The 20,221-nt window shown below is 30.3% G+C and overlaps 1 protein-coding gene across 1 annotated transcript in view; it reads left to right on the top strand.

Moving 5' to 3' along the window:
- LOC131848040 (collagen alpha-1(XI) chain-like) overlaps nt 1-20,221 on the top strand; it is a 224,230-nt gene that overhangs the window by 11,394 nt on the left and 192,615 nt on the right. The window contains exon 2 of the mRNA XM_059197796.1: nt 19,852-19,901. Coding sequence (XP_059053779.1) covers nt 19,852-19,901 — 50 coding nt within the window. The remainder of the gene's footprint in view (nt 1-19,851; nt 19,902-20,221) is intronic.

Raw genomic sequence — 20,221 nt, 5'->3', positions numbered from 1 at the left:
ATATTTAGAGGATATCCCTTAACACTTAGGGGTATGAAAAATAGTAGCCGATTCTCAGATCTACTGAATATGCATATAAAATTTCATACAAATCGATCACGACGTTTGGTAGGAGTCCATACTCACATTGTGACATGAGAACTTTAGATATAAGATTATAAATTAACATTAAAGATATATATTTTAAAATAGACTAGCTAAAGTAGATTACCCGTGACTCGCCCTCTTTTTTTTTAGATAATCCTTAGCCTATGTCCGTCCTGTTTAGAGATCTCCATATCAAATTTCATTAAAATCCAGTCAGTCATTTAGCCGTGAATAACAAAGACTATCATTGTCCTGAGATTATTATTAGCATGTAGTATAGACAGTAACAGGACCGCATCAAATTCTACCCTAAGACAAAAATTACAGCTATCTATATACGCAATTGTATAAAAATATTTACTTGGAAATAGCGCCATGTGATTAGCAAATATAGTATGTGTTGCGGTGTCCTACCTGAATGACGTGCCCTAATTAGCATTTACCCAACTTTCTGCTTCCAGCCCAACCAAATAGAGAAACAACCGCAAAGCTAAAAGTAGCCATATTCATAAGCTTATTAATGCACATAGATTCTAATAGTGACTCAGCACGTATCGTGACGAATACGTATGACGCCGTGACATAACAAAGACCGTGTGATATGAGGAATATTTATATCTTATTAGGTACACAAAGATAAATTAGATATATCAATCTTCAAAGGTATTTGTAGTTATTATTATCTTCACCCTGTAATCACTGATTAAAATAATAATAACATAGAAAAATACATTAATTAAGTTTCTTGCTAGTTCTTTCTTATCGTAGAGATAGTGATAAAAAATTTGAAGTGCGGAATAGGGTTAAAGGTAAAGGTCGGCTATGTACATGAACAATACTATAGACATCATGAAGTTATGATGCTTATGACATGCCTTTATAATTTTATTACTATATTTTCAACTTAAACTTATTCCAAAGCTAGAGTTACTAGAAAAAAAATTCGCTTACGTAGTCCTACAAAATCTACTGCAGTAGCAAGCCAATGCTTTTACACTACTGTTTATACTTCTCAGTTTCATAAAACATGTCAGTTCATGTGTAATTTGTAATAATGAACCATTGTTTTATTATTAATAAATTTTATTACAATAATAATGACATATTAATGTTCAAATCTGTCGAATAAATTTTATTTCATATCTGTGTTTTTGCTAGCTATAATAAATATATACATATATATATTTAGTGTTGGTCAGGTTCCAAGTAAAATATGTCGTTTTCAGAATTTCAAAGTCAATTGTTAATGTCCTCAAAAAGCCAACAAATTTACATATAATGCCTAGTTACTGTGATGATGACTCGCATAAATATATAAACAGAAGACTCACCTAACCTTGCTTTCAACAATAAATCTCCGCAATTTCCTCTTAAAATAAACGGTCTTGTTTTCATTTGTGATTTAATAATACAGCGGACAAAACATTGCGTCCATGTTGAGACTTAAACGATACAATGCAATGAAAATGCTATTAATTTTTAAGTCGGATGAGAAATAGTTGGTGCAATATAGCCTGTATAGAGATTTTTCTGAAACTCTTATTACTTATTCTTGTGTTAACACTCGTTTTATGCTCCTCAAAGGTGCATCTTATAACTTAGGCTTATATCATAAAAGTTTTACTGGACTTCCCTATTGAGACAGGACTCACTCATTATGTGTTTTAAGTACTTTGAATTTCGTTTTTGAATTCAGCTTTGAATTCAGCATATAATAAAGATTATTTTTTTATAATATCTACGTAATTTCGTATGTATTTTCGGATTTCATCGGCTATCGTCTAAATCATAGAGAGTGTTTTAAAGAATAGTTCTGATTGATGCCAGCTGTTGATTTTTACCATCGCACAGCTCGACAGAAATTGAAATATTATACTAGTCAAGTAGAGAATCGTGCCAGCCAATGTGCGTTTTGTCAGACACTTTTTGCCACGCACAATCGCATTGTAGAATCAGCAATAGTATTTCTAATCCGATAAAGAGCTTATTCCCGAATAAAAAGAGCTTATTCTTTTTTTTCGTACAGAAACGATGGCAAACTAGCATATTTTTCGCACTGATGGTAAATGATTACCGTAGCCTATCAACGCCTGAAATACCAGGACCAATACGACGCCAGCAACTAACCTACAATTCCTCTGGGTACTCATAGGCAATGGTAACTATGGTTATTACTTACCATTAGATGGCAAATAAGCTAGTTGGTACCGTGTGCTATTTGTGCTCAGAAAATTCTTGTGTTTCAACACGTAATAAATTCCTGAAATATGCGCTTTATGATTTGCGCATATCAGAAAAGTTTCATAGTAAATTATTTTGTTGTGTAGGAGACATATGGATTTAGCGATAAAAGTACTTCAAAGGTAATATATAATCAATTAACACAAAACAAAAGTTCTGTTAATAGTTATTTTGATGATACACGATCTCTTTCCTAAAACAAAACAAGGACTGGGACCCCATCACTAGTAATGTACCAAGTATCTTCCCCCTGGAGACCAATTGATTTCTTAGAATGAGCTAATTGACCTGATCCTATTTTCATTTTATCATTCTCCACTAATGCCCCGCAAGCGTATACCATTAGCGCAGTCTAGGACACTATTCCATTATCATCTATTAAAATATATATATGTACATAATATATTACATTTATATATAAACACAATGCTCAGGTTTCGCATTCTTTTTACAAAATCTATACAAATTATGCACGTAAACCTTCATCATGAATAATTCCAATTATGGGTAAAAACCGCATAAAAATCAGTTCAATAATTTCCAAAATTATCGCGAACATATAGACAAACACGGCTTGGTACTTTGTTCTGTAATATGTATATATAACTAAATTCATGAAAGGTAACAAAATCACAAAAATCTTTTTCTAAGGTTTTTGACACATACATGTATATTATAAATTCTAAGTGAAACCCTTATTGTTTAAAAAGTAAACAGACTATGAAGAAACTTAACCTAATCTATGATTTAGAAATAACGAGCAAAGGTTAACAAAACATTGTTTTTGGTTGAGAAATAATGCTAAGAAATAGATTGTTGGGATTTTAATAACAATTATGTCACCGTACCATATAATGATAACACCAGTATTGTTAGTGATCGAATTGACGGACGAATGTTGGATATTCATATTTTGTTATAACCGTAACATCAGTTATAACAAAATATGAACATCCAGACTCACTTTATAATAAAAGACAAAACAAATTTCTTTATAATAAAAGTATAGAATGTAACCAAATTAGTGCTCAATTTTGACCTATAATTGACCATCTCATTTGGCAAAATGTAGTGGCCCGCTTCACTAGCTTCGCCTGGGTAGTTACAACTGTGTGAGTTTTGTACATATGAACATAATATATATAATAGCTTATGTCATATTGGAATGATGTCAAAATGTCAAACATAGGAAGAATTTGTCAAGCAGTGTAGAATTTCCGGAGTTTATTTACCTGTTAACAAAATCCGCTGTCACTTTATAACATTTGATATTGATACCAAAATAATTACAGCGTATATATTTTTCATTATTTAGACACTTAAAACCACCTTTGAGCAGAGGATCAACAAACAGTGCTGGATGGCGCATGATGGAATGAATAAACATAAATAATAATAGTAATATATCAAATAAATTAATGATTATATTCAGTGCTCCATGTCTGCATTGATAAAATAAAACGATCGTATAAATGTATGGATTAAAAGTAAAGTAAATTAATGTCTTCTGCCTTTTTTATATATGTAGAAGCAATAAATTAATGGACAACAAATTTATAACAGTAATCGAATATAGTTGTACTAAATTAACCACAAATAGGTACCTCATTATCTTCCTCTTAATACCCCACATTAAACACTATTTTCGTTACATTCCACATTATAATACAACAGCCCGATGAATATGAACTTATATAATACTAAGTACATTTCGGTAATGATGGTTGACCTTAAGTGCCTCAAATAAGCAATTCATTACCTCAAACAAAATGTAACAATTAACATAATATGCAAATATTTCTCGCTCGGGTATAAATTACTAATTGTACCCGTTTCATGTTCAAGGCTATTCTGAAGTAAGCCAATAAATATTTAGGAAAATTACTAAATAAATAAAAACAAGAATGATACTTGAATGATGAAGTGATTTACCTTCATTGTATAATGACATAATTAATTTTATGAACCTGTGACGCACCCCGGCATCGCATTAAATAATTACGATCTAATAAGATCAGTTTGTCAGATAAGTTTTTTAAAATAAAGTTATAAGGACTATTATAACTTCCTAATAATGCAAGTTAATAAAAATTAAATTTTCATTACCGATAAAAAGAGATACACGGAAAAACCGATGTTATGAGATGTTAATATTAAATCTGTCCAATAAAATTAATTCAAATCCATCCAGTTGTATAATTTTCATTTAGTCGAAAAGATGATAGTAAAGTTCATATATCTTAAATGTTTATTATTATATATTATGCATATACCTACACTAATTATATACATATTATTATGTAATAAATATAATTTTAAAAAATAACGCAATAAAATTATGGTACTCGTAAATGTAACACATACCTAACAGAATAAGTGTCGTTCTATTTATGATTGTTCTTTTTATTCACAATTCGGTTCAGTTTTTCATGCATGTAAAACGAACGGGCAGGTTGTTCAAGTTTACATATTTTGAAAAAAAACTCCTAATGTCCTGTAAAAAACATACTTGTCAAAAAACATACAAAAAGTAAATATTATACATTTTTAAGGAGATATTGTATTAACATAAACTACTTAAAATTTCTTATTTTGTATGTATACCAATTACTGTAATAAACATTTTACAACAAACACTATTAAAGGTAACACATAATCTCTGTGATGTAATAAATTAAACCGAGTAACTCGCATTTCGTATGTGACAAAATTACTTCTGAAATTTCTTTGCCTTTACGATTTCTGTTATCGTAAGGCTACATTCCTACATTCGCACATACGTGTACGCGAGTTTCAACAAACTTCGAACATAAACATCAAAACACGAGAGATTCATCAAAACATTTTAACATAAAGGAATTGATGTGAAGCCGTATAAGGACATTATCTCAGAGGGAGTCAAGTCAATGCGATAATTGTTGCGATAGGACCGTCGTTACACTAATGCTTCGATGTAGGGCCTGCATTAATACACTTATTATATAAGGACATTGTAGATAATGTAGTATGTAGTAACAGATTTGATAACAACTATTATTTAGAAATAATTTTACTCTTCCATGGGTAATAAACTGTTAAACAGACGCACTTGCATTTCTGACATCAGTGTACAAAGTTCGCAGATGTATCTATGAACTTGTCATCTGCGAACTTTGCTACGTACTACATAAAAGCAAAATTGACAGTGCCGATATTATGTAATTATTTTATACTAGCTGTTTCTTGTTATTCATTAGTTCTGCTATTTTTTACGATAAAAGGTAGCCTATATCCATCCACATGATACAATCTATCTTCATGCTAAACATTAATGAGCCTTTCAGCTGTGAAGAGGTAATAAATAGACAGACACATTGCATTTATAATATTAGTATGAATATTTGTATTAATAAATAAATAAACGATCAAAGACGAAGTAAAGGTTACTAATAACTCAAGAAATATTTTTCTAAAACAATATTTCTTGATCTCCATCAAAATTATTTATACTTATCATAAGTTGTAATGTTGTAAAATCTTTGTAATATGTGAATAAACTTTTATTCAAATCTGTAACTACTTAGTTAGGGGGGGAAAGGGGATTGTTAGTAATGGGAACTAGTAACTCCCATTGCTGGCAATGTACTATGTCAGGTCGACCTCCCCGTGGTTCCCCCTGGACACCATCGTGATAAATTCTTGGTGAGTTTATTACGATGGGTAAACTGACCTGACCTCATGTTCATCTTATCATCCTCCACTGGTGCCCCGCCAACGTAAACCATTAGCGCAGGCGGGTGCACCATTCCATTATCATCCATTAAAAAAAAAAAACTACTTAGTTATAATAGTATATTTTTTCGGAACCGTCCCATTCTTTAACAATTGGTTTTTAATAATTACTATATACTATATTCAGTGCTATACTGTACTGTACTATATATTACTATATACTATAAGTTGATAGATTTCATGTATTATTTTTATAACACTCAATTTCCATTGACTCTAAATAGATTACAGCTATTTAGGGTGTCTAAATAGTCGTATTGTATCAAAAAATTTTAATTTTTTTCACTATATCGCTCGGTCTGGTATCTGATATAATATAATAAGAAAGGATAAGTACAAAATAAAAGTTAACGAACAAATAAAATTCTTTAATTTGCAAATTGCTTGGAGTCCGTACAATGCCTAATACATAATCAACAATAGAGTATGTAATACTATAACGTAATGTAGTCAAGCGTATTTGGTAATAGTTAATTCACTTGTAACGCGTTTACAATATATCTACATAGATTATAGATGTCGGTTCTTATCCACTATTAGTTTAATTAAGGTTTTAAGTTTCTTAAATAGAACAGTCCTTGTTTCAATAATGAAGAAAGAACGAATCTAAAATTGGTATATATTATTGTAAGCAATACTCAAAGAGTATCCATGAATTAGAAAGAAAATATCATATATAATGATGTACTAAAGAAGAAGAGTTTATTTGACTGACTGCTCTAATCTCAGGAACTATTGGATCGAATTGAATTTCTTCGTGTTAGTTGGCCCATTTAACAAGGAATGCTATAGGCTATATAATATATAGCAATGCCATTACGAACTAAGCAGGAATCAAAAATGTGGAAAATGTGACCTAGACGATGATGTGCGGTTCGGCTTGTATATACTAACTATCTATAGTGTTCATATTTATTTATTTATATATTATATCAAAGATCTATAATCTTGGCATATCTAGAGTGCAGTGAGCTCTACATTAGAACCTATATCAAAAGCTGCACTAGCAGGTTCCTATCAGATTTGGCTGGGGAGGGAGAGAAACATGAGTGTTGCAAGAGGCCTCTTAAACTTACACCCCGTTCACAAGTCCCGGAAACTACTTGGAGTTTCCCTCTCCACTATACGAATGAATCCGGCTCCACTAAGAAATTAGTCTCCAAGTAATAACACGAACAAACGTACAAAATTTCAATGAAATCCATATTATCATTTATGACGGCCTGGGTGGTGAAGCGGTTTAGCACACCACTTAACTTCCGATGGTCGCGGGTTCGATTCCTCGCACGGTGCAAACATTTGTATTAATAAGCATAATAATTTGTAGCGGTCTGGGTGTTGTAAAATGTAAGTATTTATATCAGTTGTCTAGTACCCATAATACAAGCTCTGATAGCCGTGGGACTAGATGGTGTTGTGTTAATTTTCCAGGGTTACTTATTTATGTTTGCTACTTACTATAAAGTACAACAGGATCTCATTCGCAATTCCATTTACATAAAAAAATTGTATTATCAAGACTTCAAGCTCGGCATTCATATTTGCAAATAAATTTACACCCTACATACATGTCACCACTTCAGTACATTTGGAAGTGATGAAAAATCAAGTCTGCTTACATTTTTAAATTATTTATTCGCAGCATACCCGCCTCTGTTTGGCTTTCGCTTTCACACTTGAAATCCTTATTAAGTTCAGAGATGAAAATATACTGATATTTTCTGTATTATTATTGATACGCCTACAGAGTATGTGAAATAATAGTAAGTGGGAGTTGTTAATGTTTTGAAATGAATAAATTTTATATCATTGAATCGATCACGTACTTATTGATACGTTTGCTCAATTTTATTTCAGTATTTGTATGGTATGTTGGTGTATGACCGCCTCGGTGATCTAGCTATTTAGCACACTTCCTTACAACCAATAGTCGCGGATTCTATTTCTCACACGATGCGTACATTTATATTCATTAGTATGATTGTTTGTATTGATCTGGGATCTTTATTATGTAAGTATTTATAAGAAAAATGTATCTAAGGTCATTAACGATTGATAGTGAAGTTATGGTGCCATTACAAAATGTATACTTATTTTAGAACTAGATGGAACTATGTGAATTGTCCAGGGATATTAAATAGAAAGTATGAAACTTCTTAATCCTTGAGTAAGCACCCAGATAAATCTGAATTAACACTAAACTGCCAAATAATTACAATTGTGTCAATTATATTCGGCGAATGTAGATCATTCGCCAAATATACTCCACAATTGGCAATTACAAGGCCTAAGTATACAATTAGCGCAACTGTCGTATAAGTAGGATACCTAGTTACTTAATCTATACATATAAATAAAATTGGAGTGTCTGTTTGTAATATTGAAATAACCGTTTTTTACTACATGCATATGAATATAAATACGGAGCATACACCAAAATAATATTGTTTACAATTTTTGTCTGTCTGTCTGTTTGTTCCGGCAAATCATTGAAATGGCTGGATCGATTTTGACGGGACTTTTCTTGACATGTACCTGATGTAATAAGGAGTAACTTAGGCTACTTTTATTTTAGAAAATAATAAATAAATTCCACGCGGGCGAAGTCGCGAGTACAGCAGTATCAAATAAAAAACTTTCATTAAATTTTTATTCCTTACTAAAATATTACAGAAAGGCAAACCATATCTATATCCAAACACGTGAAATAACTATATGAAAAACTTACGGTTCCGAAGTTTTTCAAAACTTTTATATCGATTTTAGCAGTCGTGACGTACAGGTATTTCCAATACGGCATCAAAGAGACCCGCAGACATGTAAAGATAACCTAACGTAACCCTATACAGATAACATAAGTAATATAAATTATACATAAATAAAATAAAAGATAAAACAATACATACACAATATTATATTATACGGATATGCAAAAATATGTCTATCTGTGTTAATGCGTTTAAGTTAAGCTTTTCGAGCTCAACTTAAGCGCCTTAACGGATCTTAATGAAATTTTGCGTGAAGATAGATTGTATAATCGAGTCGAGAATAAAATAATCTTATCTATAAAAACAAACGATGTCGCAAGTAATAAATAGTATACATATATCTTCATCTTTTTCTTAGTAATAAAAAAATCGTAAAATATTGACAAAGCTAAAACTGTCTGTTTATCTCTAAATCTATTTCTATATTAATGTTTTACATAACAATGGCTGGAGCAATTCGGACGAATTTACACAGAATATATAGTACAATATGGATCAACATGTGATATGATGCGATGGACTTCTAAACTACTGAACCGATTGCAAATTTGATTTGCGCATTGTGTGCTATTTGATCAAACTTGAAAGATGGGATAGCTTACATCTCAATTTATAGTCGATATATTATTGTATTCAAGAACCTTAGCGACAGCAACGCACAGCAGGGTCAGCTCGTAGACTATATAGAATAAATAAATCGTAGAAGAAATATGCTATCATGTATTATTAATGATGTATTAGTTTATAAATATATATTTTTTTTTGTTGTTTGATTGGCATCAATACAGATGTATATATGACCCTTCATAACAATAACAAATAGTATAAAATAAATGTATACGTATTATCTTCACAGTGATAACTTTAATTCCCTTATTTCTCTTTCAATTGAAGACTAATGATTTTCCAATAACCTAACTTGAGAGTGCATTCAGAATACGATAAAGCAAGACAAGTTTTATGGCCCTCTTATTCTTATACTTATATATCGAAGAAATTCGGTATCTTTATTTAAGTGACTAGTAATATGCAGAAATAAGTGGAATGGAATTGTTAGCAACGGAAAATAGAATATTACTCTTACTGTACCTCCACAGGGTCACCCCTGTAAACCATTGTAGTTAATAGCTAATAATTTGAAACAATGAGCTAGTTTATATAATACTAATCCTATTGTAATTCAGTATTGGTATGGTACACTATTATCACAGACAACACCATTCTATCTTCATCCATTCAAGAGAGAATTCTGTATCCATTTTAATAATATATATTGTATTTCCATTATTATTTATATTTAATAGTAAATATAAATGACTATTTAAATAGTAATTTCATATTATATAGGACGTGCTATATTTAAGTCATACATTTTTGCAGTGAGCAAACAATTTTCCTTTTTGTAATGAAGTTGAATTATAATTAAGCTAATTCAGGAAGCAAACGATTTATGTAGGCAGCTGGTGTAATTATTATTTATAATAATAAAATTCCTATTATAATAATTAATTATTATATATAATAAGTCATTAATATAAATAAATTCCTATTGGAACAGAAAACCACAGTTTTCGTCATAATAATTGGAATTCCTACCATTATCATTAATGTTTGCTAATTACAGTAATATTCGTGATAGTAACAACTTGTCTGCTTATATCCAATTATATATACTATATTTTATCATATCACAGCATGAGTAATAACTGAACTTCACTTCTATATGTACAGTAATAGTAGACCAATATTTAGAATAGTGGTAGCTGTTCTAAATATTATTCTAATGACAATAATAAAATATTTTTTTTCAGGTGCAAAATAATTTTATTAATTGCATATCCATGCAAATATTATAATATAAACTCGAAAACTCTCTGACTGTTTGCTTTTTACATTTAAAAGGCAGAATGGATCTCAATGCATGGTGTTAGGATTGATTGTATCTAACATGGACGTAGGTTTTCTATTATTAAAAAAACTCGTGAATAACAGCCAATAATATATACATAATCTACTAATAAACATAATAATCAATAACAATGCATATCGGTAAGATTTGCTACTTCTTGTATAATAATAAACCTGGACTATGCTAATATCGGTATATTTCAATAAAAAGTTAATAAATTGTACACGTAAACCTTCCTCGAGACCCACACGGTTGAAAGATGAAAACTGCATGATATTCCTTTCAGCACTTTTTGAGAATTAACATACAGCCAGACACGGCGGAGGAGTTTATTTTATAATATGCATAGATAATAATTGTACATTCGATAAAATCACATAAGGTTAATTTGAACTTTTAATAAAGCATATAAACAACACAATATAACAAAACATAAAACTACGTAATTAGATGTAATGAGTTTCGTATAACGAAGACTTTTGACATGGGACCGTTGATATTGACAGCTCTTGTATACTAATGAGATGCGGACGAGCCTTAAGACCGTAAGTTAATTTACATGTAAAAGGACTGGTCATTGTTTCCTTAGCCTATATCGCACACCTAGTACCAAACTGAATTAAGACAAAAGTTACAATTTCGTAATGTCCACTCTATAGAATTAGTTTTAAAGTCTAATTTCAAAAATTTGATATTTTTTATTTAATCCAATATTTTATTGGGTGTGCGATATATTCACATACATTTAACAACATATTCTGTAAAATTTTTATCCTAATTCCTCCAGACAGCTTCTATGTGAAACCTTAACACACGAATAGAAGAGTGAAGCGGATTATTAGTAATGTGGAAAATGATTTTTTATCGGACTACTCTAATGCTGTTGGTCGCCTTTACAGCTTCACCCGACGATAGGGGGCGACTGCAGATAGGACTCTAAACCCGCAGAAGGATTTATGGAGCGGCTGAAGGCCATCTCCCGTCTGACGGATACGACCTTAGTCTGAGGGCACCACTAGGGATCCGAATCTTGGCTCAGGCCGTCGTAATTTCGATCCCCGTTTGAATTACACGGATTATCGATCTGAGGGGAGAGATATGTATGGGTGTACAATAATGCAATAGTTACCAATAACAATAAAATAACATTGCTAATAATTTGCCATGGCAGATTGATCTTGAAACATAAGGATGTTAGTTTCATGTCTTCACTAATATTATAAGTGGAAACAACGAAAAATAATGAAATCATACATAATTTTTTATCGTGATAAGTTACCGATGAATTTGCCACTTTGAGCTGATTTGAGCTGAACTGATCTGTTGGTGTTCCGTCAGCGAAACCGTTAGCACAGACAGATACATCATTTCATTGTTATCCGTTAAAAAAAAACACACGTTGTCACGATTTTACAAGTATTATATGTAAAGATATAAAGCTACAATTATGTAAATGAGTAGCCACTTTAGTAAAACGTTGTCGATCAATCGATTAATTTTCTCGCCGACAGACTGTCGCATAAATAATTATGACGCTGTTTTATAACAGTGTTGCGTGAAATGACTCGTGGTAACCCGCATAAAGACCATTAATCAGCGAGATATTTTCCTCTCAAGCCGTTGATTATCTCTCCATTATGTCGTTTTAATATAATGAGTGACACGCATTACATTATAATAGAGATTTCTCCACATAATCGTTTTAGTTATAAGGATCATATTCTAAAAAATACCATTAAATTCGGCGCAGAACTCACTTAAACATATCCTGAATCAAACATATTGAGACTCGTGATACTTACATTTGGTCTGGCCTTTCTGAATAAATTACATGGTATTTCATATTTAAAAGAATAGTTTTAAGAATAGGTTTAAAAGTATTTTCTATTATTTCGTTGAGTTTATAGGCATGACATTTTGAATTCCAAATATACAATAAACTTTAATCATTTCTTTAACCATTCTACCCCTGTAATAAATAGGTTAAAATCTATGTTTTCCCGTGATTTCATTGCCGCGAACTTCTTATCTCCTGTTAGTTTCTTTAAAGCCGGCATAATAAATATATTTTTCTCTAACAATTTATTATTATTATATAATAATAACATAGAACCAACGTTATGTCAGATTCCTTCTCAAAGTCAAGGAAGTAATTATTTCACGTGCCAAACTAAATGGAATAGCATTGATATTCAATCAATCTATAAATAAAATATTACTAAGAATATTATTTAATGGAGGAAATAGGATATTTTCGTATGTCACCGGACATCCATCGTGTAGACTTGGCCTACTTTTGGCAGACGTTCAAGGATTATGTCACAGTCACGGCTTTGATTTCTAGTGCATTTTTATGTCAAGTTTATTAAAGATTAGGTTGCCAGCCACAAATTTAAAAAACTAGGTTTTGAAGTAGGTATTTCGAGAATATTTCACAGTTTAAAAATAGGATATAATAGAATAGCAATAATTAAATTAATATATATTATAATATTAAATTATAATATTAAATTACATGTGTATAAGGTATTTATAATATGGACAATTAATAGCTTCACTACATATTCATTTAATTAGTTATTTCAATAACTAAATAAATAAATATGTAGTTAAATTAAGTAAATAGAAAATCAATTAAATTATTTCAATAAAATTATATTATGTTTTTTAATTTTTAAATTTAAAACCGAATTTTGAACTTTAAAAACTTAGGACGCCGCTTAAATACTATTCAAGTTGGTAACTATTATAGATGCACATTTGAAATAGAGTTACATAGTCGCCTGTGACGTTGTCGTCACTTTCTAGTCTATTCAAACCGCCAAACTGCGTCCCTTATAAAATGTATTGAATTTGAAGGGTGAGTAAGTGAAGTATAAGGCAGTAAAATGGCCATGAAGACACAGTATTGGGATACTGTGTCTTCATTAGATTCGAAAGAACTTGTTGTTCCTTTCGAATCGCTACGCATGATTATCATATGACGCCCATAGTACCTCCACGGGCGTCATATGATAATGTGATACTTGTGGTGCTATTCACATATATATGCGGCGGTTACCACTAGCCATCAGGTAGTCTTTAAGATTATTTGCCATGCCAGTTACAAAATATTAAATGAGTAGCTGTGTGCCGCAGTTTTATACACAGTATAAATCAAAAATGTGTGAAAATGAATACTTTTGAAATTGTTGAATTTGACACACACTGAGTAGTCTTGATATTATATATTTAGTTATATCATAATATTCTACTATTTTTCATACGCGTAAACCAGTTATCGTTTATATCCATAACTTCGAGAAAAATAAAAAAATAGACCATTTTAAAAATCCTAGCTACAACTGTGACCAGAAGTAAGTCATGATAATACTTTATACAGTTCCAACAAAGTTTTAGAAGTATTCATTCTTACTATTCAGTAAAAGATAAGTTTAAACATCTTCAGACATCGTTGAATTGTTTTAAATAATGTGAACTTAGACATTTGTATCAAACATAAAAATATTCTATTGCTGTTACGTCACAAATATTTAAATGAATTATCCGCTTGGGTGTAATTGTTCTATAAACTTCAAAATAATAAATTATCTAGTTGACCGTGAAATCACTGAGATATTTATTACTCTGTGGAAGGTTATCGTTAAGTCTAATATAAATAAATTAAAACGTTAAATTACCATATAATAATACTATTTTTGTAATCGAGACGGGTTGTCGACACAGAAATAAAGTAGTAAAATATTAATAAATTTTAGAAATTATTTAAATCGTTTCTTTTTATTTAATCATTTATTATTATCAATATTCGACATTCGTGTAAAGGTATCGGGTAACAGAAGGTAATTCATATACATAATTACATCGAAATCTGATTGATAAATTAATAAAGAAATAAAATAAATAGTTACACTTATTTATAAGGAACAATCAATAGTTCTCAATATCTAAATAGCAGCCTTACTCTACAGGTTACTAAGCTGAGTTAATGATAAGTGGTGAGCATCAAAGATATCACAAAACACACTGAGACAACCGGGCACTACCCTAAAATAAATAAAAATTGTAAAAATAAACAAATCTAGAATTCATTTCACAAACTGTCCTCAGTGTAGCGTCAACTCTTGACAAATGCTGACATGGTACTTCTAGGTCACGAATAAAACTGACCTAGTTACGAATGATCTGACACTGCCATGAAAACTGGGACTATTGCCGTCATTTTGTAGTTCTTGATGATATTATCTCTCTACTACAACTGGTAATTGAAAACCGATTAAAATATGAAAAAGAAAACGCAGTCCATTTTCTTTTCCATATTTTTAATCTGTTACAAAATGTTTTCAGCAGTTGTGAACCGAATTGTAACGATAGAACAAATACTTTTATTTAATAACGGTAGATCAAATAGTTTAATATGTATAGGCGCTGATTTTTATGATGGTTTCTACATTTTGAGGAAATTAATATGAATAATGTCATAAATCAGGATAACGTTAGGGTTTGGTGGTAGAGAGTTATACTGATTCTGAGAGTTATACAAAATCTCCCGAAAGACAATTAATTCTTAAATAAAATTTAAGTTGAAATACCTATAATAACCACTATAAGTTATATATGGTAGTATAGTCAAAGTGCACATTTTCGCTTACTACTTTACTTTAAAAATATATATGAACTAAAAGATTGGGAGTGGTTTGTAAATGGCTATTTTACCGTAGCTATAGTACTATCTGACAGTAGGCTCTTTAATAGGTATAGAATCCAAATCGTACTAACTCTATTGTCGACATGCACAAGTAATCTGCATGAGGCTAAAACACGTGGAACAGTCTTGATATTTATTTGGTTTCCATCACACGTGGGAATATATGGTAAGAATGCCGCATCCAGCATGCATCCAGCATTCGCACGATTCCGAAAGTTATTTTAATAAAAGGGAGCCCATATATTTATCTTCCTGTCACAATAAAGTAATAAAATATTCATACCAAATGTCAATAAGATCAGTTTACTCCTTTAGTCATGAAAAGGTAATAAAGAGATTGACAAACACACTGTCGCATTTATAATATTAATATGGATTTGCAAAACAAACGAAACATAAATTATTAAGTTACCATAAAGTTACATTGTAATAATATCTACGTGGCTTACGAAAGCAATGCGAAATGAATGACATGTGACGTCACACGCAGCTTAATTAGTACCTGCTATACAAACAGTGCCTTAATCAACTCGAATATGAATATCTAATTTAATTTAACATGAAAGCAATTTCATGTATGAGTAAAGTATAAATATTCAGGCAGTGTAAAGGCCAAGTTTGACGATTATAATCTTTTAATTATATTAAATAACCCATTTTGAAAACGTTTAGCGACCAAATTTTAGGACCAACCAGTATGTGAACTAAAGATAAATAACAGAAAAAGAAGAATGGAGTATCTCAAACTTAATTCCTGTTTTTTTTTCAATACGGGATATTATCGGCTTAAAGTTTTTTTTTTGTTAATTGAAGTGAATTTAGGCAGTGTTAAGGCCAAGTTGTCAATTAATTTTTAATTTTCCAATATTAACATGTGGGTGTATAACTACCACAAGTAGAAGAAATAGAGTATCAATCTCTGGTCTACATTTTTATGAACACAAAATATCGACTACATATTTATTTAACTATTCATATAACGATATATTTAGCTACAAATACTAAAACCACAGATAAGTGTGGGATGTCAGTGGTTACAACTGAATGCGTGATGACAAAATTAGTTCATTGAGGATTATATTATTTATTACAATACAGTGCAATGTATTCTTAAACTGAGTTGACCTAAAAATATATGTATGCAATAATAAAATAATAGAATATGGTTTGAGTTAATTTTTTATTATAATAAGTAAATAATGTTGTAATAAGGCCATATACGCTTCAGGATGATTTTTGGTATAAATTAGATGGCATTATAGTACCTGAAATATTAAACATTATTATCCTAATTATTAAATTACTAGCGACCCGTCCCAAACTACGCAAGGGTTTTTCAACCACTTTACATAAATATTTAACGAATAAAACCTGTCTCAGAAGTCACTCTGCTCGTGGATGAAAACTTCATGATAATCAATATTTAATGCAGACGGGAATTTGTTTTATAATATATATAATATTTCTATATTAAAAGGTATTATATTTATTTTATTACTACATTAATGAACTATTGCGCATATATTTTTAGGAACTTCAAATTTGCATAACAATAAATGTAAACATTTAATTTTACGTGAATGTAGCACGTATAGCAGAAATAGATTAATATTAATATACATTTCACTATTCCTGAATTAGTAAATTCCTGCGGTACAACAAGTTCTATCGCCCAGAAATTATACTCTATGGCAATGAATATGAAAATTACGCCATCAAGTAAATTGCACGTAACAAACTCGTACCAGATAAGACAGTTGATGTCGTTACCAGCAATTTGACATTCGTAACACGTCTTAATTGAAAGCTGCGGTAATTAGAAGCAGCAGCGATTTTGCTTTCGGTATTCATGAATATATTACGCGTGTTATAAACTAAGAGATAAGAATTTTCATTGCTTAGTTTATATCTACTGTTGTTTTAGACTTTTAGTTGGAGGGAACTTGTTTTGAAAATTGAATAAAATTTATACATTGTTATCTGTACGTTGACAGATTCATTTTCTTGATAAATGAAACTAGAATTTGTATATATTTGTATACTTTACTGCATAAATAGATTAAATCTGCTTCCAGTGGTTTCGTCGACTAAATAAACTGCTATACATTTTATTTTAAAAAAAAGCTCTTACTAATAATTATGTTATGACAACAGCAGTGATATATTTCGAAATTATAAATTAAATATTGCAAATAATTATGTACCTATGTATTATATAAAAGTAATAGTAAACATAAAAACAAAAAGCAACCTAGTCAAAAACGTGCAAATACTTATTTCATTATATTCAAAAGTATGATTGTTTGCATTGGTCTGGTTGTTTTCTGGTATATTGTGTACATTATTATTGAACAAAAAATATGTTTCAAGTATTTGTATCGGTTTTCTAGTACCCATAATTCAAGCTCTGCTTATCTTGGGGCTAGTTGATGTTGTATGGATTATCCAGGATTATTATTATTATTATTTGTTTCACTATTTACTTTACAACTATTTATGACAATTCAAAATTGTAACAAAAAGACACCATTGTTATCATGAAACTCAATTTATAGAACCTGTTCAAATGGAATTCTTCCTCACCTTTTGAACCATGGAATGATAAGAATCTGATTTTCCAACTCCTTCAAAGTTTAAGTGACTAAAACACCTCACATTGTTTACGCCGTACAATGGAGTTAGAAACAAAATTAACCGTATTGTGCCTGCCTATAGTAACCTATTCACTAACTTAATATAATTAGCAGAGGAGAACAATGGCAACTGAGATATTTTAACAATCCCTGACGAAGGGTGAAAGGTATCAAATATTGTTACATAATAATTTTCTGATAATATTAACACTTTTAATCGATTCCGAAAAGATATAAAGTTCTACTGCGGGCTGTAAAGTGTGCTGACAGTTAAAAGGAGTATATTTTTCGATTGGTTTCTTTTGTTATGCCGAAAAAGGACTAAATTTGATTGTCCGAAATATCTTGAAGGATTATTCCGATTATTGAAATTAAAATTTTTATACAACCTTGAGTAGGAATTTCTCAGTTTTGGTTTAAATATATTATTACTACAGTTTTATTAATTGAAAGAGTTGGTTAGTACCTTGTTGATTGCATTATTTTTTTCTGTAACACAATCATTAATATATTGCATGTATTTTTTTTTGGTAATTTTATAAACTAGGTGGATGGCGTCGATATTCGCAACACAGTTTTATACTTCTGTGAATATCATCGTTTCTTCAGTAAATTAGTACACATGTTTTCTGTATTAAGTAAATAAATAAATAAATATCATTGAAGAACATATTCCTAGTGATTTACACATAACGAAGATTGGCTTTCAGTTAACTTTATTTGCAATATTGGTTTGTCTTACTGTTATCTTGTAGAATAAACTTGAACATTTGTAACTGCTAAGCTGATAAAACAAGGTGCAATTAACTTGTCGACTTTAGAGTCAGACGTTAAGTGGATGTTTTTCAAGAACTCAACTTAGTTTTTATACAGAGATCTTAACTTTATTTTTTGTTATAACAGTTAATAAATTATTCTATTTGATAATTTACATCATAAAGAGGAATATTAGACTAAGATTAAATATATTTTAATTAATACTCCAGTTACGAGTATTAATAATTAATTATTTTAACCTACCGTAATTCTACTGATAAACCGTGTATTAGTTGCGTTTCTCTGTCTCTGTGCTTGAATATCACAGTTTTTTGTAAGATTAATAGTCTTTTAATATAAGAAAGAATATATTCACGTACGAGTAGGCTAATAGTCTCGGATTAGAAGGATTGGCAAGGAATTTTACTCTTGCTTTTTTCAATTAGATCCTAAGTTAATAAATTAATGATATATTATTTGCCTACTGAAATTATATCATGAGATTTGTTTTGTAGTTTTCTAGAGAGTTTATATACTGAGCAATAAGTTTTTATAAAGTTTGTCATGACCATTATTATTTATAATTCGTTTTTTTTATATTTTAGAATAATTTACCGATTTATTATAAATTTTCCTTAAAAGACCTATTTATTATTTTTTTCTAAATGATACCTGTATCCAAGGGTCGAAGTGTCAAACCTCAATCTTTACCGAAAGGTTAACTCCTTTATTCTTTAGTTTAGACCCGAACTTGATAGATGGATTGGTACGGTCGTAACTGTTATTGTCCGGTTTACTATTTCACATGAAAATCAACTTTGTTTTAATAAATAGTGGGTTCTGAATTATATTTTATTTTATACTTAGGTACATATTAATATTTAGGTGTTCAATACTAGACTGAAAATAAATTTAAAGATATTATTAACTTAGTGTTCATAATTAAATAAGATTAATATAAATATTGTTTTATTTCAGGTACATCAGCGTGTGTTTCCTATTAAATGCAGTATTAATTGAAGCTAAAGGTTAGTACTAATTTTGCTAATGTTCAGTTTTTACTTCTCTTTTTATTTTTGTCCAATCCATGTTCCCAGTTTATCTGAGGTCGGGTATCCCTGTATATTTGCGCCAGAGAACAATGTTCTGGGCTGTCTTAGTACTAAGGTTGTCCCGGTCCATCAGTTAATGTTGTTCCACCAAGTATAAGGTCGCATGCCTCTACCCCTGGCAGAGTTTGGTATTTAAGTATCTTATAGGTTAGGTTAGGTTAGTTATTTTCTTCTCTCTTAGAAGAATTATTCAAATTAAAATTTCAATACCCAACACTAAATGCAGGTCCCCTATT

Source organism: Achroia grisella, unplaced genomic scaffold, assembly GCF_030625045.1.
Source record: "Achroia grisella isolate CSIRO2021 unplaced genomic scaffold, CSIRO_AGI_Agris_v1 utg546, whole genome shotgun sequence".
Classification (NCBI taxonomy): domain Eukaryota; kingdom Metazoa; phylum Arthropoda; class Insecta; order Lepidoptera; family Pyralidae; genus Achroia; species Achroia grisella.
The sequence above is the reverse complement of the archived record's forward strand: the minus strand, read 5'-3'. Positions and strand labels throughout refer to the sequence as shown.